The 25,692-nt window shown below is 29.9% G+C and overlaps 4 protein-coding genes across 5 annotated transcripts; all 4 read right to left on the bottom strand.

Annotated features, from left to right (window-relative positions):
* Positions 1 to 7,050: 7,050 nt before the first annotated feature.
* Positions 7,051 to 12,948, bottom strand: LOC132935174 (uncharacterized). 2 transcript variants are annotated; one of them, XM_061001646.1, is made up of 9 exons: positions 12,638 to 12,948; positions 12,062 to 12,127; positions 9,222 to 9,392; positions 8,905 to 9,156; positions 8,418 to 8,845; positions 8,171 to 8,348; positions 7,930 to 8,102; positions 7,688 to 7,847; positions 7,051 to 7,617 (listed from the first exon to the last, which is right to left on the bottom strand). In XM_061001646.1, the coding sequence occupies exons 3-9, from the start codon at positions 9,385 to 9,387 to the stop codon at positions 7,142 to 7,144; spliced, it is 1,833 nt and encodes a 610-aa protein (XP_060857629.1). In that variant the 5' UTR covers positions 9,388 to 9,392; positions 12,062 to 12,127; positions 12,638 to 12,948; the 3' UTR covers positions 7,051 to 7,141. The 2 variants fall into 2 exon arrangements, with proteins under 2 accessions (XP_060857629.1, XP_060857628.1); XM_061001645.1 differs by having other exon boundaries at positions 12,062 to 12,948.
* On the bottom strand, positions 9,557 to 11,482 carry LOC132945819 (uncharacterized). Its single transcript, XM_061015595.1, has 2 exons — positions 11,331 to 11,482; positions 9,557 to 11,039 (listed from the first exon to the last, which is right to left on the bottom strand). Exons 1-2 carry the CDS (start codon positions 11,480 to 11,482, stop codon positions 9,557 to 9,559), a joined length of 1,635 nt encoding a protein of 544 aa, XP_060871578.1.
* Positions 12,949 to 14,903: 1,955 nt separating the features above from the next.
* On the bottom strand, positions 14,904 to 17,417 carry LOC132945810 (uncharacterized). Its single transcript, XM_061015582.1, is given in 7 exon segments — positions 14,904 to 15,258; positions 15,332 to 15,616; positions 15,693 to 15,944; positions 15,999 to 16,132; positions 16,134 to 16,626; positions 16,698 to 16,872; positions 17,015 to 17,417. Coding segments are annotated over 7 exon segments (2,097 nt in total).
* A 6,884-nt stretch (positions 17,418 to 24,301) lies between these two features.
* Positions 24,302 to 25,414, bottom strand: LOC132945803 (uncharacterized). The gene has a single exon (XM_061015572.1). It carries the CDS (start codon positions 25,412 to 25,414, stop codon positions 24,302 to 24,304), a length of 1,113 nt encoding a protein of 370 aa, XP_060871555.1.
* Between the last annotated feature and the right edge of the window lie 278 nt (positions 25,415 to 25,692).

Raw genomic sequence — 25,692 nt, 5'->3', positions numbered from 1 at the left:
ATATCATTTAGCTATGTAAAACAGAAAAAGACCGAAAACCATATATTTATTTAGTAGGTTATTCTTATTATCATGTGTATGTATATCAAGACCGTACCTGATTTTATGTGTGTTATACCTATTATGTCGTAGTCTAGAATAATCAATAAACATTGTACGTTTATATCAAATATCTAACACATATTTTTAGCTTACAACCTCAAACAAACCCCCTCAAAATCAATTTCCAGTTACGGCCTTAAGTATTATGTTATATAGCCACTTCTATACCTATAACCTATATAGGTATTCAAGACCTCTAAAACTTTTTAACATTGATACAAATACTAGTATTCAGTGATCAATGCTTTTAAGTAAAAAGTTTACTATTTTCTACTACATAGTTACGAGGTATATAGTGTAAGTATGTTGATAAAACTTACCTCGAAACGTATCAATACATTGGGATAAGTTCCACACTGTTAGGAAGTCTGCTAGGTCATCGGACATCATTAAAGTTTAACTAATTAACTAATAACAAGTTAATTTAAAAGTTACAACGAGAAAAACTGATGAACTATAATGATGAGTGAGGACAGTATGACACGAGTTTGGCAGTCGGTCGTCAAATAATGAATCGGTGATTCTCGGCGTCGGCGGCGACGGGTGTGATAGTGCTAGCTAGTACACGGGTAAAACACAGTTATTATTTAATTTTAACTCAAATTTGTTAACGATGCATATCAATTTGGTTGTGGCTTTAAAATGGTATGGTGTTATTACCAAAGATTTGTTGTCTACCACAATCGTTTAGTTGCTTAGAACTAACTTCAGTTGTGTGAACAAGAGTAAAATATTTGACTAACATAACATTTTGTAAATATTTCGAGTCATACAGCATAATTAGGTACCTAGTGTTAAACCAAAAAGTACAATCCATATTGTATTAATAACTCAACTATATTTGTTCTATTCAAACTATTACTGTAAATGATACTCTAAATTCTGTACGGATCATAACTTTATTTATGCTCACATAAATTAGTTACTATAACACATATTACTAGTATATACAACAAAAATATATTAACAGTAATTGATATGTACGTACAACAAATTGCTGAATTATTCGAACCGGTTAGTTTTATAATTGATACAGTTTTTTAGTTACGCTCACTATTTATACTTTAACTTAACAGTTTTGTTAATAAGAACAGTAATATTTTTTTCAGTGTACATAAAATCAAACTGGATTTTTGTCCGATGTAATCACTCGCCTTGAAGCAAAAATATGCCTTTATCCGATGGAATTGAGATAATAGAAAATGCCTATTTAAAATTGTCACAAACTACAGGTTCAGTGGGGAAATTAGTGCAGCAAAAACTACACGATGTTTTAGCAAAAAATAATGCCTATAAAATATTAAATATAATTTCAAAAATATCGAATGGAGAAATTACTTCAATGGATGGCTTACTAGAAGACTTAAAAGCAAATGAATTGTTGTTTTTTAAATATGCACTGCTAACTTCCATAGATGTAGAACGATCTTTCTCAACATACAAAACATTGTTGGCAGATAACCGACATTTGTTTCAAGTTGAAAATATAAGAAAATACCTTGTCGTTCAATGTAATAGTAAAGGTAGGTTGTACCACATTTAGTGAACTTAGTACATACCTATTAGAGATAAAAATTAATTTTATAAAATACAATTTTCTATTTACAGGTGAAGGAGATGCAAACGAACAAAGAAAACAAAAAGATCAAGAAGACGATGAAGAAATGTGATTTTCAAATACTTTTTAATAAACTAACCATATAATGTAATTTTTACTAATTTTTTAAAATAAATATTATAATAAGAATAACTAATAAGATAAAATAATAAAATAAAACAATTATTTAGAGCATATTTTAAGTGCATATTTCTTGATTTTTAAGTGCATAAGTGCATGCATATTATTAGATTTTTAAGTACTAGAAGTCCTCAGCCCTGGTTATTGCTATAGGACAGCGGTTCTCAAACTGTGCTCCACGGAGAGTAGTCTAGGGGCTCCGTGGCTCCCTGGGAATATCTGTTATAATTAAATTCAAATTATTAAATTATTATTATATTTCTCAGTTAAATTTTTATTTTTATAATCAATATTATTTGGACCGTACCAATATGTATTTTAAACGTTTAAAACTTTAAACTATTTATAAATCCACATATTTTGTGTCATTGTCAAAAGTCGGGTTTTTCGTTCATTTCACATATTTTACGATAATTTAGTTAACTTATCTACAATAGTACAATCTACATTCTATGAAGTTATAATAATTTCTTGATTCTTCAGTCATTACTCGTTATTCTTTTGCCGCTGACGCAAATATTAATATTTCTGTGTTTATTTCGTATTACATGTTTCCTATTTTACCATCAAATATTTTTATTGTCAACAATTTTTTTTTTGTGAATAAAAATTTAACTTAGTTACTTGGGTGATATTTTCACAAAATTAAATGAAGTGAACTTATCAATACAAGGTAAAATGACTACCGTTTTCACGGCAAATTATAAAATTCGAGCTTTTAAAAAAAAAATTAAATTTTGGGCTGTGTATTTTTCTCAACATAAAATTGATAGTTTTCCTTTGTTAAAGGAATATTTAGAATCGATTGATGGTAATATTGAAGATTTTGATGAAATATATGGTGAAATTGAACAACATTTAAATGAAATACTATCGTCATAAGAAAAATATTTTCCAAAAGTTAAGATATAAAATTTATCCAACGATGTAATTGGGTTAAAAATCTGTTTTTAATCTACGATTAGCCCGAAGATTTATCTATAACGGAGTATGAAGAATTTATTGAAATGACCACCGATTCATCTTTAAAAACTTTATTTGATAAAATATCATTAACAGATTTTTGGTGCAGTAGCAGTATTACTAACGAATCTCAATCTCTGGCTAAAAAAGCTATCTTAGCACTTCTTCCTTTCGCAACAACATATCTATGTGAAACCGGATTTTCATCATATGCATAAATGAAAACCAAATATCACAATAAATTAGATGCTGAAGCAGATATGCGCATTCGACTCTCGCCTATCAAGCCAAATATAAAAATACTGGTTAATAAAAAAAGCCAACATCATTGGTCACATTAAAATTACTAAATATTAAAATTTATAAATTACTAAAACATTATATTCTTTTTTTCCTAATAAATTAATTAAATAATTTGTATATATTCGTATTTTACAGAAAAAAAAATAAAAAGCAAATCATTTACAATTGACATAATTTTTTATGAATTATTGTTGTCTCAAATAGACATTTCTGATTTTTGGGGCTCCGTAATTTTTTTTAGGAACATAAGGGCTTGGCTAACATAAAAGTTTGAGAACCGCTGCTATAGGCTATAGTATTATATTAAATTGTATATATTTTGTAATTTTAGCACAGACTCGGTTAATTCTTCGCACATAGCTTCAATTATTCACGAGTCTGAGAACTATTTACAAAGCCATGAAATTAAAATAAAAACAATTGAGTCTATTTAACTATGAAAACTTAAGTCAAAATAATGAATTATTACAGTCTTATACAGGTTTGCCTACAAATGACATTTTCATAGCTCTTTATAATTTATTAAAAAATTCAAAACTTCATTATCACTTCGGTTGGAAAGTTGAGAGTATAAGTAAACCAGACCAACTTCTTATAACTCTAATGAAATTAAGACATAACTTCCCACATTTTGATTTGGATGCAAGATTTAAGTGCTGTAGGAGTACAATTACTAATATTAGCATCACTTGGACTAACATTTTACATAATGTACTTTTCTTAAAGTGTATGAATAAAATACTTTCTAGACAAAAAAATCAAACTTGTTCACCTGATTCTTTTAAGCCTTTTATGAATTGTCGAACTGTAATAGACTGCACAGAAATTGTCACATCAGTGTCTCGGCAATCTATGAATATTCAAAGAGCAGTTATAAGCAGTTATAGCAGTTATAAGCATAGAAACACGTGGAAAGTTCTTTTAGGAATTGCACCTAATGATGTAGTTACTTTTGTAAGTAGCTTATTTCCTGGTTCTACGCCCAAAGTGATTACATTAAAAAGTGGACTCTTAGAGCAGTTAGTACAGGGAGACCTAGTTTTAGCTGAAAAAGGTTTCCTAATAAGAGACATTTTACCACCTGGAGTATCTTTAAATCTACTACCTTTTCTAGACATTCCTCAGTTTACACCTGACCAAGTGTTACAAACTGAAGTGATAGCTAAGGCAAGAATTCATATTGAAAGAGCCATATAAAGAATAAAATGTTTTGCAATTTTAAATTGTATTCCCTCTACATTGTTAAAACAAGCAGAGCAAATTTATCAAGTTGTTGCTGCACTAACAAATCTTCAACATCCACTTATTTATAAATTTGAAACAAATTGGTAAATCCAAGTAAGTTCTAGTCTAAAACCACCTGTTCAAAATATTTTATTTCATAATAAAATAATATTATTAATTGACATTTTGTAACTTAATTTTTTATATAATATATTTTAATGTAACTGTAAATACTAAATTTTCTTGTAAATATATAACTTTGAGTACAATTAATTTAATATGTTAAAAATTATGTGCTAAATCGGTCTTCAATAAGCAAAGGAATTTAAGTCTCAAAAAAAAATTTTTTGTAATATTTTAAGATTTGGAAACCATTCTGGATCCTTTTCTACTTCGGTGATTATTGATTGACCTGGTGTCCAAATTACTAGGTAACATAACTTTCGTTTAGTTATATATAGTTGCCCTTGGATTTGATCCCAATAAAAGTGTTTTTTTGTTAATGTAAATAATTTTGTTTTTTATGTATACTATGTAGCTTAGGTCTTTGGCATGCTCAATATCTAACTTTTACTCCTGTACATGGAAGTCCATGGACATTTTATCTCTACAATGTACTCAGAATTTACAAAGCCATCGGAAGATGCTCCTAAAACTCCATTATTTGATAACCATAACCCAGTAGATACAACACTAACATTTTATTCTTGCTCTAAAACTTTGATGCCTGATATTTTATTTGACAATCCCCATTGAATAGCATGAACACCACTTAAATTAGTATCATTTTGTAGTGACTTTGAATTTGAAAATTTTTGTTTTTGGCAAGAAGATAAAATGTGACCAAAATTACTAGCTGTTAAGCTGTTCTTTTTGTGGTAATGCCACATTTCACTTTTGCTCTGACCTATAGATTCTTCAGCAATTTTTAAAGTAATATCATCAGTTATAAAACATTTCTCAAATATATATTTTCTAACTGCATCAAATTGTTTTGCTTTTACAAACTGTTTACAAACATCAGTATTTATTGTACTCTTAATAGAATTTAATTTAATAGCTTAACATTTGTTTGGTTCTGAATCTGGTTCAGGCCATAACAACCACGAAAAACCTACAGGTACAGTTAAATTATGGAACGTTTTTTTTAAAATTAGCAAAATCTTCATCTGTGACATCAGTAGCAGGACTTTCAAAACGACCATACATTTCACTAATAGTTCTTACTTCATTACATGATATATTTTTTCAACATTCCAAGAACAGCTTTGATCTGTGGAACTAAGATTATAGTGTGTGTATAGTGCTAACGCAGCTATATGGTGGCAAACTACTTTTCCACGAGGACATGTACACTCAGCGTCAACAATACAACAGTCATTCAACATTAATTTTACTTTGTACTTATCATTCCGCATACTAGGCTTGATTTCCCCAACAATAATTTTTAAAACATGACCATATTTATACTCAATTTCCCCCTTTTTAATTGTTCAATATGTCTTTAAAACACTCCAAAATCGACGATATTGATAGAATATGATTTCCTGCCATAACGTTTAAGAAATAATACACTAAAATATACTAAAATATCCGAGCTTATTATAAAATAATAAATATAAACCGTAAATAAACTGTTGTGTTAAATAACAGACTAACGTTTACCGAGTAACGGCGAACAGTAGTACATACATACTAAATGTACATTTAACATAACAAATTATAATTGTTTGGATCCAGTTACAAAAACTGATAAGCGGTGATAACGAATGTGTTGTCTCCGTCTATAAGTGCGTAACAAAGCAAATTTTACGCTCAGGAGAACACGTGTAGCTCCGTTAGTATAAAAATTAGAGCGAATTGACCTATTATAACATCTAAACGTAAGATTATTATCTAGGCAACCTCTTGGGCTTTTTATTATATTTTAATTTTAATGCGAGTTATGAGTATTTTAAAATTGTAAATTTTTTATACATTGTAACGTCACGGAATTTTTAGCCTCCTTAATAAATTATAATATCCCCGAGCATACCTATTCTAACGTTGTTGACAAGTCAACGCACCTTTATTCTTCCCACCACACTGAACGTAAAAACTAGGTTAAATTAATAATTCTATGAGTTGAATTAATAATAAAATTATTAAAATACGGTCAATAAAGACAATTATTAATAATACAAATTTTATTTTATTAAACTCGCAGTCAATAAATAAAGTTATTGAATTAAAAAAGAAGTTATTAATTTAATAAATTTATTTTATATATTTGGGAAGGAATCTTATCAAAATAGTTTATTAAACTGATCATGTATTTATTCATTCTATTGTTAAAAACTATTAAATTAATCATACTTCTTTTTTAAAAATTTAAATATATTTATTGAATAAATAAATTGAATTTAATTGATTTATTAAAATAAAAATCCTATTTTATTTTAAATACCAATAATAATTTACTATTGGTTTTTAACCATTTTTTTAACCATTTATCAATATTTATCATTGAATTATAGTATGGAACATACTAGGAGTAAATAATATTAAAACCACATAAACGTAGTCAAATAACAGCTTAAGTATTTAAATAACAGTTTATACAACAAGTAGTTATTAAAACATTTTATTAACAGTAAAATAATATATTCATCCAACACATCAGTAAGATAAAATTTAAAAATGTATAAGTATTTTAACTTAATTTGTATAATTAATAATAATAAAAGATAATAATGATAACATTTGAGAACAAAAAAAAGTATAAAAATTACCCCAAATTGTTAACCAATAACCGGAAACTAATACATTTAATTAAGTATTGTTTTTTTTTTCGTAAGTTTTTAGTTGGGAAATTGTTTGGTTAACTTGTATACAAGGCTTATCATAAATAGTTTTAATCTTAAAATAGTATGTTTGAATAAATAACCAAAAGTTTGAAGATTCTAGCGGATATTCAATATTAAAAACATAGAAAATATTAAAGCATATTTCAATGGCTTTTACAATGGTATTTATAATATATTTAATGCCATCGAAGTACACCATTATTTGTTTAGGATCATTAATTTCACCAACTATCAACAAGCATGGTTGAATTTTTGTATTTTTTTTAGATAATAATTCCTCCAATTCTGCACTAGTTTTTCCTAATATGACAAAACTATTTTGAGAATCTCGAATTGAAAACTTCTTCAATGAAATTTTGCCATTTTCATCTCTTGTTGTCTTTTTAGATGTTGGAATAAACACCGAATGAAGAAGGAAGAATAGAACAGCATTTTTACAATCTAAAATCAAAAAAAATCTTTAATTATAATATAATATTCTTAAAAACAAACAATATATTGAATTATTTACTTTCAGTTAAGTGTGCAGTTTTTGACATTTCATCTAATTGTTTTTTTGAACTAGGGTCTTTTATTTTTTCTTTCAGTACAGTTAATACATTTGCCTGAGATTTTTCAAAGTTTTCAATAAAATTGCAGTTAGGATACATTTTTTTGAAATCAATATTAACCTAGAAAAATATATTTTAAGATACAAAATTAATGAAATACAAAAGTACAAGACAATGAAATTTGTTAATATAAATTTCTCACAAGTCTATATCCCATTGGTTCTTTAAAGTGCTTCCAATGAAGAAAAATATTTCCCTCCTCTTTAATATTTTTTAATCTATAATTAGTTGTTTTCAACCATATTGTTTCTATTTCAGGCCATGTAAGTACTTCATGATGCAATTGTGAAATATATATACTGACATCTTCAATTTCTGGAAATAATTAAGTTATAAACATGGAAAATGCATTTAAGACATATTTAAATTTGTTATATAAATACCTATCATTTTATCAAATGATGATGATGATCGGTTTGTAGGCAAATTTGTTTCTGTTGACTGATATATTTTCTTATCAACTAGACCATGGTTTTGTAGTTGTTTGATGGTATTGAAGTACTTAGAATAAATTTTCCCTTTAGGAGTTTTATTAATGGAATCTTTAATGAAGTATATGTCCTAAAATAAAATAAACTGTATAATATTGTTTCAAAGTTAGTCTTAGTTTATACTATTGAAAACTCTTACTTTTAATTCAGTGGGGAATTTAGCAACAATTGTGTCTCCTATAACATTTGCTAAAGTAATAGACATTGATATTTTTGCTTTTATAATATGATTTATGATAGCAGTTACAATTATTGATCTGCATGAATCATTTAAACAATTATGTTGATGGAAATAATCAATTACATAGGCACACTGATTATTTTCTTCAAATACAGTTTCAAGACAAAATGATGTTTTTGACTGAGGAATAGATAAAGGTAACGCTGACGTTATTGATGAATCAGATATATTGGTCAAAGTATTTATGTCCTTTTCCGAAAACGTATTTTGCCATAACTTAAGACTTTTTTCAAATTTAATTATTATGCCAAGTGGATAAAGCAATAAAAGTTTCTCTATATGATGTACTTGCATGTTCTTTAACGCTGCTATATCAATGTAATTATCTAAAAAAATTATTTAATAAAAGTTAAAATGCATTTAAAATGACTATATAACAGTTTACCTATGCAAGTTTGATGCAGAAACACTAGATCCCATGACTCTAAGATAACTTTAACTTCATTATTTTCTATTGTTGGAAATAACATATCCATCTGTTGTTTCTGATCCATACTGATATTAACAAATAGTGGTTTTTGCCATAACTTAAGACTTGTTTCAAATTTTATTATTATGCCAAGTGGATAAGACAATAAAAGTTTTTCTACATGATGTACTTGCATGTTTTTTAACGCTGCCATATCAATATAATGATCTAAACAAATTATTAAATTATAGTTAAAATACATTTTTAAACTAGTAGGTATATTAATAATTTACTTATGCAAGTTTGATACAGAAACACTAGATCCCATGACTCTAAGAGGACTTTAACTTCATTATTTTCCAATGTTGGAGATAACATATCCATCGGTTGATTCTCATCTACACTGATATTATCAAATACATTTGAACAGTTGTCTGGTAACTGATATGATTGGCTCATTGTGACTTTAATTTAAATAGTGTAAAATATAAGACTTAAGAATACATTAATAAGATAAAAAATCAAATATCAAGAAAGTAATTAATAGGTAATTAAATTTAAAAATAAATGTATCTATTTAAGATACATGCAGTTATATCTAACTAAATACATATAATATGCATTTACATTAGAAATATTCTTTTAATCGAATCATTAATGATCCATCCAAAACTGTATTAATGTTTATTGGTGGACCATTAAAATCCTCTATTGGCATAGCTGTAGTAAGAATTTCAGATTTATTTTTGTCGATCTTATATGATTTCAAATGTTCAACATAGCAATCAACTCTAATTTGTTTAAGAATTAATATGATTTCATTTGTTGTGTTTACTAGAATAATTTCTAAAATTTCATAAAAACTAAGTTCATATGTAAATTTTGTTACATAATATCCAATTCTATACACTGTACCTTTAAATTTCAATTGTGAGTAACAGTCATATATTTTAAATGTATCCCCTAATCTGCCAGCTAGTATCTCATGGTAACTACAGTCAATTTTATGTTTATTAGCTTTAATAACATCATCATCTTTTGTCCCGTTTAATAAAAAATCTGCAAATTTTAACTGGCATTTTTTTGCTAATGATAGGGTTATATTTTTTCTTGATGTTATAGCACGGGCATACATTTTAAGTTCTCTGTGTTTCGATTCATATTTGAAACACCAAAAATGCCTAGGTGGTCCAGATTTTTGAATTATTGAAGGATAATGAGTTAAGAAGTGGTGTTTAGGTTTTAATGTGTCTTTAAATAATGTAACATAATCTAAATTATGTTTTTTTATGAGTCGTTTAAGGCAAGCTATTAAATCTTGTGTCAGCTTATGTGACATTAATATGTCAATAATCTCCAGAAAGTTTAAAAAAAATAGCCAAGTATCATCGTTATTAGGTATTAAATCACCTATCATTAAGGGTAAAAAATGAATAAAACACATCATTTCTCTAGCCGACATTTTTAAATGAAAATTTAATAAATGGTGTTTTTCAATGGTATGAGAGTTATTACCTATTTCTATGGCACCATAATTAAAATATTGTTTCCTATTATTTAGTGTTTCCAAGGAAATGATTTTAACATCTGAAATGTAATATTTAAGTATGTGGCATACATTGTAGTGACAAACACCTTCAAAAAGATCATGCATAACATCAATATAGTAATTTGTTGTAACGTGGAAAGAATCAATTTGATTCAAAATACATTCTTTGTATATACCTGTTACCTTAAAGTCATTTATTTCAACATCTGTTTGATAATTATGAACATCTCTAAGCATTGATTCATCTTCTACAGCCAAATGTTTGGTCAATGATTTGTTTACTTTGCAAAATCGACAGTAAAAATTAGCAGAAAATGACTTACTAAAATCACATATACAATTTAGACCCAAGTTATCTCCAATAACTAATCCCAAAATAAAATGCACGTTTTTTTTACCAGACGATGTGTTTATAGAAATCCCATCTCTTTCTAAGCTATTCAATTCATCAACTAAATTCTTAAAACATAAATCATTTCCAAAATGTTTTAAATCTTTTGCTTTAATTAAAGCAGCTAAAAATATTTCTGAAATTTTTGAGTTGTTTTTACTCAGAGGAAAACTATAATATACAGCAGATATAGATTGAAAATTTGCATTTGAACCTAAGGGATTGTTGATTTCAAAGTCATCAATATATATGAAATAAGGAAGAACTATTTTATTTTGATATAATTTTACTTTATCTTTCCATAAAGACCCTTGAATGAAATTAGATAAAAAACTATCATCTGAGATATTTAAATTATCATATAATTGTAATGTTTGAATAAGTAAATCATTTTTTTCATAATATTTTTGAAACTGGAATTTTAATGGAAATAAAATTCCCTTTGTATTTATTTCATCATACTCATTTTCACCAGCATGAGACACAAAATTGATTTCATTATTTATTGTGAATTGCACAATATCTGCAGTTAATTCCTTGTTAGACAACCACTTGTTCAACTTATATTCACTACCACAATACTTAAAAAGTGAAGAAATTTCAGATATAATCATATTTGTGGTTGATATTAATAAAGGATCATTAATCTTATCTACTAAAGTACCTTTGAGCAATAATATAATTGAATTTAATATTTTATCAGAAATTTCACATTGAATATTTAAAATATCTTTTCTAGAAAAGTTATTATTATTATGTAATTGAAGACTAAATTTAACAGCTGACACATTTAGAAAATCTAAAGCTTCTTTTAAATTAAAATGATTAGTATTCAACAATGGTGAAGTGATACTACTATTATTTAACATATTCATATTTGTATCAATTAATGGTGCACAAGAAGTATTAATATGACTTGGGTTTATCATGGTATTTGTCGAGGTATTTGTATTAAAATCACTATTAACTTCAGTAAGTTTAGAACTATTATTGTGTATCCTAAGTATATGCCTTCTAAGACCATTCAAATTTTGAAATGTTTGAGAACAGTTGCTCTCAGAACACTCATATGAGCTTAAAGGATCAAGAAAATGCATAAATTTATAGTGAAAAGCCAATGCCGAAAATGTATCTACACTAATTTTACAAATAAAACAAATCATAATTCTAAGTCAAAAGTTATTACTTATTACCTTTATTATGGTTTTATCTATTTAAAGCTGTATTCAATTTACAATATTTTTAAAAGCACAATGCACCTGTAAAATGGTAAAATTACTTTAGTATATTAAATAAGTTATATTATAGCCTATAGGGCATGAAACTAGTTGCATTTCCATATTTTTTTTGTTTATTGGATTTGCTGTTATAGCGATTTAAATCCAGTCCATAACCTTATAATGTACACATTTTGTAACATTACATGCATAATTGCATGTTGGTATATATATTTACTAAATTTATAAAGCATTAAGTTCCAAGCCGTAGACTAAGGGCTGTATTCATAGTTGGAGAAATAGTATTGCTAAAGCTATATACTTATAACTAAAATGAGATTCATAAACGAGATTGAGGGTTTGGCTTAAGAAAGGAAAAAGTATAAGGTAGGTACTTAAATTAAGGTTAGTCGAGACCTACCTTAAGCATTGCTTAAGTTATCATCACAATTTTTTTATTTTTTAAATTAAGAAAACTAGCTTAAGCAATACTTATTTTTAAGCATCAAATATGAATACAGCTCTAACAATATTTAAAAAATCATTACTTACCACAACACGCCAGTCAACAGGACAGGACTAAGTAAGAACTAACTATACCTATAGTTAGTTCTGTAGTAGCTGACAGCTGTATAGTAACTATTAACTAATAACTGTAACTTGTAAATTGGAAACTGACAAACTGTATATAGGTAGTAACTGTAAGAAGACAACTCGTAAGTTGCAAACTGTATAAGTAGGTAGTACCTTACGAGTAACGGCCAACTGTAACTAAGATATTGTAACACCAACGACCGACTGCAGAAGACATCAAAACAATACAGTAATAAACGATAGTAGGTATGATAATATGACGATATTTGAATCAATAAATAATATTTATACATTTTACTATACTATTTATTATTTTACCTACTTACTAAGGAAAACCCAACGGGCAACGGGTATAAATAATAATAAAACTGGCATCATTGCCATAGGTTGGGTTTTTTTTCTAAAAATCTATTTTCATTATAAACTTATAGCTCGATAAAATTATTTTCTTGAATTTAAAATAAATATTATTAATTTTACAAACTCAAATTATTTAATTAAATACAATTTTACTTGAACTAATAAAAACAAAAATTATTTTATTATATTTATACAAATAAGTAACAGTATAGGTTTTATTGAATTAATTAATCATTGTTGATTTAATAAATTCAAAATACTTGATTCCATAAAATTTTAATTAATTTAATCAAAATATCATTGAATGAATAATAATTTGATTGAAATTATGAAAAATCATTGATTGATAATTAATAAAATATATTTGTTGATTTGTATAGTATTTTTTCGTTCAGTGCATGGGTCTAGTAAAACTAGATATCGCGCGCTAGTGCACTAATGACCGCAGTGTTATGTAATAGTTGTTCCCCGATCCTCCCTTTACCATGCAGTGTCCGACATCAAATCCTTTTCTTAATAGAAAAATTTGTAAAAATCGCGTTGCCATCCGTACGATAATTATCGTACACATACGATAATTTGGGCCATTTGTACGATGTACGATAGACACTTACTATCGTACAAGAAAATACGATAATTTTACCACGGTACAATAAAATCGATAATTTTTAAAATCACAGATCACAGATATATAATTAATTCATAATCCTGTGCAAAAATATGATTCATTTTTATCAGCTTTTTTTCCTTCTGATATTGATAATTCCAGGGACGGGTACAGTTTTCCCGTTATCAAAATCGGGAAAACTGTCCCAGACCCGATAATTCCACTTAGTTTGATAATTAATAGCATCGAAATAGATAACAATTAAGTATAATCACAGAATAGATTAAATTAAATCTATTCTGTGGTATAATCATAGACCTATAAGGATAACCTAGTATAAGGTCTATGAGTATATACAAGTAGTCTTATCTATCTCAATGATTAATAATTATATTTGCATGGTTTGATCCACGGTTTATAGATAGTATTATTTATATTTAATATTTATATCTTAAACCCGTGTTATTATTTAATAGTTATTACCATTGGTTTACCTCAGTAAGACTCTTACTTCTTAGACACGATTTAAGAATCTTAAATCGTGCTCTTATAGATCATATTATAATATATTTTAATCATATGTATATGATCTAAGATTAGACTGGCACGATAAATTATAAAATACCGTGATAGATGTATTGTAATATTAATCTTAATTTTTTTTTTGGTGTTGCGTTAAACATATAGAATGCTTTCATTATTGTTGTCTCAAGTCTGACAATTTCTAAGCATTGATTTAAATTATTTGATACGATAAAGGTAGGACAACTGAGAAATTCAAAATTTTAAATATAACATTTATTAAGAGACGCTATTAGTAAAATATAATTTTTCTTTTTTCTTAACACTGAAGTTAACAATAATCACAATTTATCCATATAATTTTGTATGAAAAAGTTGTAGTAGGTTAATAGTTTTAAAGATGATTGATTTAATTGAAATAGATTCTTGAGATCTGAAATTGAAAAAATATAACAAAAAATTAACTTTACACTTTTTATTACATTTATAAGAATAACGAATATTATTCAATATTTATCACATAACAACTATTAAAACTAAAACAATAGTCAGTCTGTTTGATACTATAAATATATAAGTTTATAACATGAATCAAATTAACAAAAACATAAAAAAGAAAAACATTTAACTTGTGGACAAAGTAACAAAATCTGAGTTAAAGAACCCTATTATAAAATAAAACAATAGAACTAGAAAAACTTAAAAATTAAAATAAATCGATCACAATGGTTTTCATTAGTCTTCTTCCTCATTATCATCAAATCTTAAAACATTAAAAATATTGTCAGTGGTACCTTTGTTATCATCAGTCTTAGGATATAAAATGTTTTTTGTCATTCGACTAAACATTTCTTCGTTTGGTTGGAAGTTAACACACGTTTTACCACTTTCCCTTCCACCTTTTATGTGTTGCTTTGTATGAAGGGCCCCGTTTATGGTATCTGTGTTTAACCTATTTCTGAGTTTTGTCTTCATGCAGTTAACTGTTGAAAACACCCTTTCACAGTCAGCATTGGCATGTGGTAAACTTAAAACCGAAAGTGCGAAATCAGCTAACTCGCCATAGTCACCAATGTGTTTGACTGCTGACCTAAAAATGTAGTTATTTGTTTAGTATGTTAATACCAATAGGGATTTCATATTGTTATGAAAAAAAAAATTACCAAAAAAAATCAGGATACTTGATATCAATATTCTCTTTTAAACCAACTAAAGTAAGAGGCAGTCTACGCCACTGGCTGTCAATAGATTGCATAAGTTGTGTGTTATCGTCTGGTACAATTCTCGGCACAGCAGTCATTAATGTCATTAATGATGGTGTTTCATCTCTGAAGCTTAATGAAATAGCATTGATGGGTTTTAAAATTTTTAACTTCGACAATACAGGGTCGTTCATGTTATATCGTTTTTTTATTTCTACAGTAGCCGACAGTAAAAATTGTCTACACCTGAAATGAACAAAGATTATAATATAAAAGAAAATGTAATAATTAATAAAAAAAAATAAATAAATAAATAAATTACTTTTCATAAAAATCTTTCAAACGAGATGGATCATTAATAATTTCAGCTTTTTCTTTATGTCTCAATACATTTATGCCCAAGTATAGTTGGCTATTTATCAGTTGGTATTGGCCGTTTTTAGGATAGTTTAGCGGAGTTCTAAATACATAATCTTTTTTAAGAAAACATTGAAGAATTTCAGTATACAGTTCAACTACCATCTGGTGTAAGTCATTCACAACAACTTCCTTGGTTTGGAAAAAACTATTAAATCTAAAAATGGAATAAATTTAAAGATAAGTCAAGTCACTGTTACCTTATACTAACTTATTGAACATCGGAAGAATCCAATCAAGGAAATAATAGAATAGTTTCATAAACGGATCATTAAGATTGTGGTAAATTTGCTCCGTTGCTATTAACCGTTGTGCCAAGTATGCATCAGCAAAATACAACTTTAATTGCTTCCCACTGCTCCAAAAGTCTTGACACTACAGCACCAAGCGATAACCATCGTGTTTGAGATGGGTGAAGGATTTTATGGGGTTCAATGTCCATGAACCTTTGAAATTGAACAAGTTCACTTTGACGTTTGGAACTACTTTTAAGAAAATTGTAAATGTTTCTTGCCAAGTCTTCACAAGACCTTGGCAAATATTTGCAGGCTTCACTCACGCAGAGGTGTGCAGAGTGACATACACACTTCATAATAAATATGCCTGGGCAATATTCTCGTAGTCTAGAAGCAACTGAGTTATGCTCTCCCATCATAACATTACAGCCATCAGAACCAAAACCAATAATATTTGTCAACGGTATATTAAAATCATGCAAAGTTTTTAATAACCCATTATATAAATGCTCAGCATTTGCCGAAGATGGATTATTTGAACTAAAGACATTATGTAGTTCCCAAAACGTGCTTACAATTCGCTTTGAATCTTTATCATAATACCTAAAAACAATAGAATACTCAATTATGTACTCACAGATATAATTATATTATAATCAATAAGTTACACATACCGTACAACCACACACGATGTTTTGATGGTTCCGATGTCCGTTGATTCATCAGTCAACAAACTGAAATGAACACCCTTTAGTATACTAGCAAGTTCATTCTTCTGTGTGGCGCCTATTACATTTTTGATAATTGCTGTGGTCTTTGTACGCTTCATCGATATTGATTTAGCAATATCTGTTATACATAATAGAATAATTATACTTAATCTAAAAAATGTATATAATGTTAGCAAATCTAATTATTAGAAAAATAAGTGAAATTTTCAATTTAAAACCTAAGGTATGTTTAATGAAACAAATGCTTAAAAATATAATACCTGAATCGGGGAATATGTCTTTCAACAAATCCGTCAAATGATCCGACGCTAGGAATGGAATATTATGTTCTGCGATGTAACCAGCCAATTTAATTTCGGCTTGTTGCACAGGCTTATTGATTTTATTTTGAACTGTCGGGGTTTTCGATGTAAAACACATCATTGATTTTTGTTTTGACGCGTTACTTAAAATGCTCGTGTGTTTTTTTCCTTTTCCATGGTTTTTGATTACAGTTAATTCGGCAACCATAGATACTTTGCAAAATTTACACCTTGCTTTAAGCTCATCGACGTCTTGTTCAATCCAATTTCTAAGTGTACTATCAGTTTTCCATTCTGAACGGAATTTTTGAGTTCGATGTTTGGGTTTTTCCTCTCGGTCCAAATCTCCACCTCTCATCATTCTTGTTTTTTTTTGGTGTACTACACCCTGGTGTATTATCATCATCATCCATTTTTTTCTCACTAACTAGCACAAATCAAGGATTGTATTCAAATGCTGACTAACTCAGTAGCAGTGAGTAGCATAGAAAAAAATTTGACTGACAATTGAGATTCTGTTTAAAACTTTAAACTTTAAATATTGTTTATTGTGATAACGGTGTTATCTTTATCATTTCGAGCGTAGCGAGAAAAAAAATTTGTATACGATAATTTTTTCGCTAGATACGATAATTTTATAGATATTGTACGATGTACTTATCAAATAGGATGGCAACACTGACGGCTATCACAGACCTCGTGATCGCGCGACGATTGTTCACGTCACCCACGACACGGCCGGCAGTTTTTCGATCTTTCTTTCCAACGAGGTCCATACCAGCCATGATGGGCTAAGCCGACCTCCATGGGCCCGATGGGGCGAAGTTAACCCACATCAGCACCGTATAATTCAGACCACACCAGCACCGTCGATGTCGTAATTATGTCTTTCCCTTGTCCCCCCCTGAAAAGCACGATATTAGGCGTTGCAAGACGCAGACCCCTCTGTAATTTTTCCCCGGTTTAAACGAACCACCTGTACATTTTCCCGGTAACCCTGTTAGGGAACACCGTGATTGATACGGTGTGTAGCCTCCTGTGGGCCGGGAAAAATGTCCCCATGTTTCGTTCTTATATTATATTTATTTAAATTGTATATGCCATGTGCCACCTTATTTCCCGTGTATTTGCCGTGCGCCACCTTATAAATTAATAACTATTTTATTTGTGTACAATACACTCACCTGATTACCCGTAAAAAAGCATTCGTATTATTTATTTTATTTTAACTTATTTCCCCCCATAAATCTTGGGCTTTCATTAGCCCATGCGTGTAACAAAGCCTGTGAGCTCCACCGACTTGACCCTCGGGTCTCACGCGGTGCGGCTCACAGGTCACGACTAAAGTGTTCCCCTTTGGTCGTGGGTAGTTTTTGGTAGGGTAAAATCTACCAAACTCTTACAACATCTTAAAATGATATCATGCGGGTATCACGTCCTCTTAAATTATATTTTAAAATTTGTATGTTTTGGTATTGACATTTTCATTAATCATTAATTACATGTATTTTTAGTCAAGGAAGACTGAATAAGGTAAAATTGTATTTTTTATTTTTAAATAAAATTGTTTAACGTTAAAAATAGATTTTTAATTAATTGTAAATAATAAAAAAAAAAATAACTGACAGACTGTTAATTTGTATAATATACTTATAAACTTTTTCACTGCAATTTGCTGCCATGTTACTTCTCCTAGTCCATTGCAATATTTTAAAAATTCATCACGTATGCTATAAGCATTGTTGGTGGACCTATTATTGCCACACCTTGATTGATGTTAATGAATCTCATCTGGCATATGTTTTGTGTTTCTTCATTATTCATAACTTTAAGTACTGGAGATCTATTTCTAATGAAATTGTGTAATACACAGCAAGTCCTTGTTATCCATTCAACTTTAGGGGGAGATAAATGTATTTTTGTCAACAAAATTCTAAATTTGTTGGACAATAGTCCAAAACCATCTTCCACGACATTCAGAGCTCGGTTAAACCTATAGTTTTCAATTCTCTGTAAATTTGTTAAGCCTTGTGAAGAGTATAGCTTCATCAAATGCGGTCCCAAAGGAAATGAATCGTCGGCAATAATCACACAGGGAGTATCTATTTGACTTCCTGGTAGTGATCTTGGAGAACTGTAAGGCTATGTAAGCTTCTTTTAAGTTAATTTCTCTATACATAGCAGAATCATGAGTTCTTCTATAGCACCTACATTTATCCAAATAAATTTGTAATCGGCATCAACTAAAGCAAGCAGAATAATGCTTTCTGTCCCTTTATAGTTTGTATAGTATGAACCACTTGGACGGGGAGGTATAAAATTAATATGTGATCGAGAGCACCAATGCAATGAGGGAAATTCCAAAAAGAAACAAATTGATCTGCAATAACATCCCACTCTTCTGTTGTTGATGGAAGCTAAACATCAACCCATATAACTTAATTAATTAATTTAATTCATATTAATTATAGGTACTGATTTAATTTTTATAATCACCTGAATTTCATCTTTAAAAGGTTCATAAATTGCATTCAAAGTGTCTGGTATAAGTATGGTCAACGTATTGGTTGCAATACGAGTAGAGTAATGAAGATTTATATAGCTTTCACTATGTAGTAGCTAAAAACCTTAATGTTGCCGCTTATCTGTATTATTAATATATACCCAGTTGCAATGTAGGATGTGAGTTGAAATTATAAAAGACAATCACTTTTCGGTAGGTACTAAGCATTAATTATACTTGAGCAGCAAGAAATATAATAGCATATTTATTGTTGCTTGAAACAATTATCACAATATAAAATATAAATAAAATAAGTAGATATTTACTGATTTGTGTTAATTGATGAAAGTCATAGTTATTATAAAGTTTTTAATAAAAAGTTGCTACAAAATGTTTTGGGAGAGCTAAAATGCTAAAAAAAACCTATTCCTATTTAAAAAACGAAATTCCAGACATGTCCCTGAGTCTTTGCCCTGTATGTATACTAACCTATAGAATATGTAGTACCTAATTCTTGTCCAAAGATTACCAAACGACTCATTAGATCTTAGGCTTTTAAATGTTGATATAACTCCATTAATAATATTTACTGACTTTTCTAATGTAGTATCAATATTCTATAGTTGATTGCTTAATACATTTATTGTACTTAATACCTCATGGAGAATAAAAACTAAAACAATAAATTCACTTCTTCCTATTGAAGTGAGAATTCCTAGTATACACAGTTTTTAATAATTAAACTATTAAAGAGAAAAAAAATGTTTATATTTATACAGTTGAGAATAACAATTACCTATTGCTTGAGGCACGTTCTTATCAGCTTGATCCTCAATTTCGATCTTCAGTGTATCAACAATAGCAACATAATTTTCAATGATGACTTTACAATTTTTAAAACGGCAAACGCAACGAGTATCGCAAACCCTCATTATAGAACCTTTTTTCAAACCTAATTTAGTTTGTACTTCACATAATTTAATATTGTTTGTAAGCTTTCAGCCGATAGACGAACGAGTGAGTTTAATTTTTCTTGGTGAAGCGATGTTCTTCTGGCGTTTTCAATTAGCTCTAATTTTGAATTTGTTCTTTCTGCTTCACAATTCGAAACTGGCAAAGTTAAATAAAGTCGTAGAGAAATGTACACATTTGGAAAGACTTCTTTTAAATTATTTTCATGTACATATAAGTATGTATCACCGCCTTTCGAACGCTTCCGCCGCCGCCACTAGACCGCGCAGCGGCACCGTTGTATACACGTTCAGATATTCCGTGGTGGGGGATTCAGACTCCGATACGGCGGAACGCATTCCATTTGGAATTTGGAAATCGAAATGTTGCGCTCTGTTGTTGGACAGAGTAAACTGTATAGGTACTACCTACTGGTTAGAAGGTACGAGTGACGGTAGATGTTCCGTGCCTTCGTGGTCGGTATTAGGTGGGTAACTTTTAACAACTGTAAATTGATCTATTCGGCGGTCGGGATTTCAATAACTGGAGGAGATATAATGAAGACGACAGATGATTTTTTATATCCTCAACGTTTTTAAATGTACAAACTATTTATTATAATATTAGCATTACCTAACACTCAAACAAAATTTAAATACAATACAATTATAGCACCGAACACCGTTCGTGCATTTTCACGTATCCCCGCGTCGTCTGGTCTGAATTCCTTCGGCCTAAAGGGTCTACCGACGCTATTCACATCGGTAGCAACCACATATGACAACACGACTGGACCGTTTAATTTCTTTCCACGCGGCGGTCGCGAATCGCATTACCTAACCGCGTAGAGTTTTGTATGGTGCTGGTTACTCATGGATTAAGAAGGCTGTTCTGTACGAATTCCTAACCACAATTTATTTTGTAATATTTTTTTCTTACAGCAAATTACAATCTGTGAGCAGTCGATTCTATCTAAAAATGACAATGTACATAAAAGGTTAAATGTTGCATAATATATTCATGTATAGTACGATTTTAGTAAAAGTAAGTAGCTACTTACTGCCCATGTTTTAATTTCTAAGCGATAAGTACGAAACATGCAATTAAATTCAAAACACATCGTATCCATGCATGAAGTGAAGAGAGACCAAGGAACGATTCTAGTTTAGCAACCTGTCGATTTTTAAAAATGTTTTTTTTTCCAAAATGTGTGTTTTAGGGTTAGGTTAGGTGTTCTATGAAGTTCTATTCTTATGAATGTAAAAAAAGCCTGGAAAAACTTCGTTTTGAAGTTATTGATAAAAAACTTCAAAAACTTAATTTTTTCGTTACGCGCATTTTGTTTAAAAAATATACTTAGAATTGACAATTTTAAAATTTTTTTCAAAATGTGTGGTTTTTAACGCTTAATAGATTGGTAAAATCAAAACTTACCTAACATACATGCTTTTGAAGTTTTCGCGTGTGGTATGGGCAATGCCTATACGCGTGTTGCGGCACTTGTCGTTACGCTCCTCCAAATTGAAAATATCTCTCGACTTGCTATACAAAACCACCTCAAGGAGGTAACAGGATCAATAAAAATGCAAAAATGTGAAAATTAAACTAAAAAAATGACGAATGTGGTATGGGAAATGCTTATACGCGTGTTGCAACACTCGTCGCTAAGCTCCTCGGCGCGGTCGCTCCGCTCCGAAAATCGAAAATACCCCTGGACTTGCTATGCAAAACCACCTCAAGTAGGGTCAATAAAAATTTTAAAAGTATATTTTTTTTAACAAAATGCGTGTAACGAAAAAATGAAGTTTTTGAAAATTTTCATCAATAACTTCAAAACGAAGTTTGTCCGGCTTTTTTTTACATTCTTATAAAACACACATTATGGAAAAAAAAATTTTAAAAATCGATAGGTTGCTAAACTAGAATTATGCTGAGACCAAACATTAATGTACCTATATTTGTCTTAATACTTATTTTAAGGCATTAAAAATACAAATTAATAGAATTAATAGTTTAAAAAAAATTGTTTTCATGCGAGAAAAATCTTCAAGAAAAAAAGTAAGGATGTCGATAAAATATTGATTTTACTATGAAAACAATGTACAAATACAATATTCTGTGGTACCTACTCAATAACAACTTATTGATACAATAAATACTGTACGGGTCTGTCTATACCATAGACATATAAACTAATGGACAGCGCATTCCACTTCGCCCTGCCAATGCATGGGAATCATATAAGATAAAGAAAGAACGAAGAGAGAAAAGAGAGAGAACATAAAAAGGGTAATCATTGAAGTATGAAACTAATACTATATTACCCTCACGTTCTCTTTTCTATTTAACTCTATATCGTACCCTAGACCTCTCTCTAAGCGCTGTCCATTAGTTTTTATATCTCATGGTCCGAATCATTAGACCGAATCGCTACCAATTTTCCCAATTTTTTTTCTCCCCAATAATTAATTCTCCAATCATATTCATTCCGAAAAATACATTTTCTTTCAAAAACTATTAGTCCAAATTAGAAAATGGCAAATGAATAATTCCCCCAATTAGTTTATTCCCAAAATTATTGTCCCACACATTGTTCCAATGTTGGGAGAATGATCGGTTGGATAAAAAATTATATGGTAACAGGTTATTTGGATAATTGATATTTAAAAACAAACATTGGGATAATAATTTATTGGGACAATAATTTTTGAAATAACTTAACCCATTATATCCTAGTGCACCCATATGGTAACTTGAAAATTATTTCAAAAAGTAGCTGTGGCTCCCCACGTATTAGTGTTATATCGACTTTATCAATGTTTATTCACTATATACATAACAGAACTAGATATCATTCATCAACATTTTCAATATCAGTTAGTCGTGTGTTATACGCTGAAATAACTGTTTGGTTTTTTTTCGTTCTCATAACCATGGATTTTCGTGGAAGGTAAGTTCTTTTATTATTTATTCGATACACTTTTTTGCTTTAAACCTGTGAATATATTTTCCTAGAATGTTAGGGCATAGATATGTATCAATTTTACACACATATATATTTTAACTAGCTGAATTACCCGGCGTTGCCCGGAAAAACTCCTATGAGGTGTAAAACACTCTGGAAGCGTTGAAAAAAAAGCAAAAACAATTGACTAAGCATAACAAATAAATAGCACTTAACAATATTACCCATATAATTACACATGTGGCTACAAATTTAAATATTATATAATTTACATTTAAAAATACATTCTTCTTTTCGATTGTTTTCGCATTTTTTATAGTACCTCCTTGTATACAATATTTTTGGTTCTTCCTTCGGGAAGCAGTATTACCAGACTATCAGGAGAGCTTACACGTGAACAGGCTACGTATAATTGGCCATGGGAGAAACAGTCATTCCTTAAATCCACTCCGGCCACTTTCAAAGACTGTCCTTGAGCTTTATTAATTGTCATGGCAAAACATACCTTTATGGGAAACTGTAGCCGTTTGAATTGAAAGTGGTAGTCAGATGGAATTAAAGGTATTCTTGGTAGAAAAACTGTTTCTCCCCTACCGCAGCCTGTAAAGATAGTTGCTTCAATTACAAGTTTATGTAAGGTCTTTACCCGAAGTCGTGTGCCATTACAAAGTTTTGGAGGTATAAGGTTACGCAATAGCATTATTGGAGCTCCAATTCTTAAACATAGATTGTGAGGTGGAATTCCTGGTGGATTTAAAGTGTGAAGGAACTCTACAGGGTAATTAACTACATCATCTAACTCCACAACAGAGTCCACAGATGAATATTACGCCATTTCAGTAGGAATCTGGTCCAATAACGAGTCGTTGATGCTTGCTGCAGTGTCATTCTTTGGTGTAAGAATGGCTCTTTCGTTCAGCCAAGTCAGGTTTTCTGAATGTAAAATATTTAAATTCGGATATATTTGCTCACTCAAACTTTTTAGATCCTTGACGACTGAACACAAATTGTTTGGAATGTTCACTTTCCTATCATCATCTTCTTGTAAATCTCCATTTCCTATTTGAAGGAGTAAGTTGGAAAAATCCTCTGCCTCAGGATCGCCTCTAAGGTACACTCTCATGTTGACTCGTAAGGATTTGACTTGGATCTTAGGCCATAGGTAGGATGATTTAAGGCAGGCCCTTACCTCATCAGCACGAGTTCCTCGAGGAACAACAGGTAGTGTTTGCCTGAAGTCCCCAGCCACTAAGACGGTCATCCCACCCATTAGGTGATTACTACTCCTGATGTCCTGGAGAGTTCTATCCAATGCTTCTACTCCTCCCTTGTGAGCCATTGTAGCTTCATCCCAAACAATTAACTTGCATTCCTTAAGTACATGTGCTGCATCACTTTGCTTTGAAATGTTGCATAAAGGAGTTTCAGAAAAATTTAAGTTGATAGGAAGTTTAAAAGCAGAGTGAGCGGTCTTTCCACCATCCAACAAAGTAGCTGCTATTCCAGATGAAACGACAGAAATTGCTATTTTTTTGTGCATTCTTACGCTAGCTAGCAACAGATTCATTAAAAACGTTTTTCCTGTTCCACCAGGAGCATCCAAGAAAAAAACACGTCCAGAATCTGAATCAACACTTCTTATAACTTCGTAATAAACTTGACTTTGTTCAGGATTAAGCTTTGTTATGTTGTGATAAACTAATTTAGAAAGCTGTTCTACGTCATAAGACAGTTCTCTCAGATAATCACGATTAACAATTAATTCACTCGCATCGTGAGATGGGGAAGGAAGTCCAAACTGATGAAGTGAATGGTTACCCATCGAAAAGACGACCTGTTCTAGCAGCACTAAGCATTTGTTATGAACAACGTCCACAATAGTTTCAATATCAATCTCTGGGTAATCATTTACCAATTGTCTTTTCACATCTTCCGACATAATGTCCTTATGTTTTTCCCAAAGTTTTAACGGGTCAACTAACTGACAAAACACTAATAAAACAGCGAATAGTTGACGGATTTCTTGTGGAGAATCAATAATAGTGGTTTTTTCTAGTGTTCGGTCCCAATGAGTGTCAATGATGAACTACTCCAGACACTGTTTTGAGATCATTAAAGCAAGTCGGTCCACGTACTTCATGAAGTAATAGTCGCAAGTAATAGCATTCGGCATTGTTAGAGTGTACAGTATAGACTCTACCAATCACATGATCTTGT

This window comes from Metopolophium dirhodum, chromosome 1, assembly GCF_019925205.1.
Source record: "Metopolophium dirhodum isolate CAU chromosome 1, ASM1992520v1, whole genome shotgun sequence".
NCBI classification, from domain to species: Eukaryota; Metazoa; Arthropoda; class Insecta; order Hemiptera; family Aphididae; genus Metopolophium; species Metopolophium dirhodum.
Note: the sequence above shows the minus strand (reverse complement) of the source record. Positions and strands in the feature narration are given on the sequence as shown.

What these genes read in the sequence shown, in the direction of transcription:
- LOC132945803 (XM_061015572.1), bottom strand. Translation starts at nt 25,414, where the DNA reads ATGTCGGAAGATGTGAAAAGACAATTGGTAAATGATTACCCAGAGATT.
- LOC132945819 (XM_061015595.1), bottom strand. Translation starts at nt 11,482, where the DNA reads ATGATTATATCTGAAATTTCTTCACTTTTTAAGTATTGTGGTAGTGAA. An exon ending in TCTCATGCTGGTGAAAATGA is followed by an intron (nt 11,040 to 11,330) that starts GTATGATGAAAT and finishes TGTATATTATAG; the next exon opens with TTTTCCTCTGAGTAAAAACA.
- LOC132935174 (XM_061001645.1), bottom strand. Translation starts at nt 9,387, where the DNA reads ATGAGCCAATCATATCAGTTACCAGACAACTGTTCAAATGTATTTGAT. An exon ending in TCTGTATCAAACTTGCATAA is followed by an intron (nt 9,157 to 9,221) that starts GTAAATTATTAA and finishes TAATTTGTTTAG; the next exon opens with ATCATTATATTGATATGGCA. An exon ending in ATCATTTGATAAAATGATAG is followed by an intron (nt 8,103 to 8,170) that starts GTATTTATATAA and finishes AATTATTTCCAG; the next exon opens with AAATTGAAGATGTCAGTATA.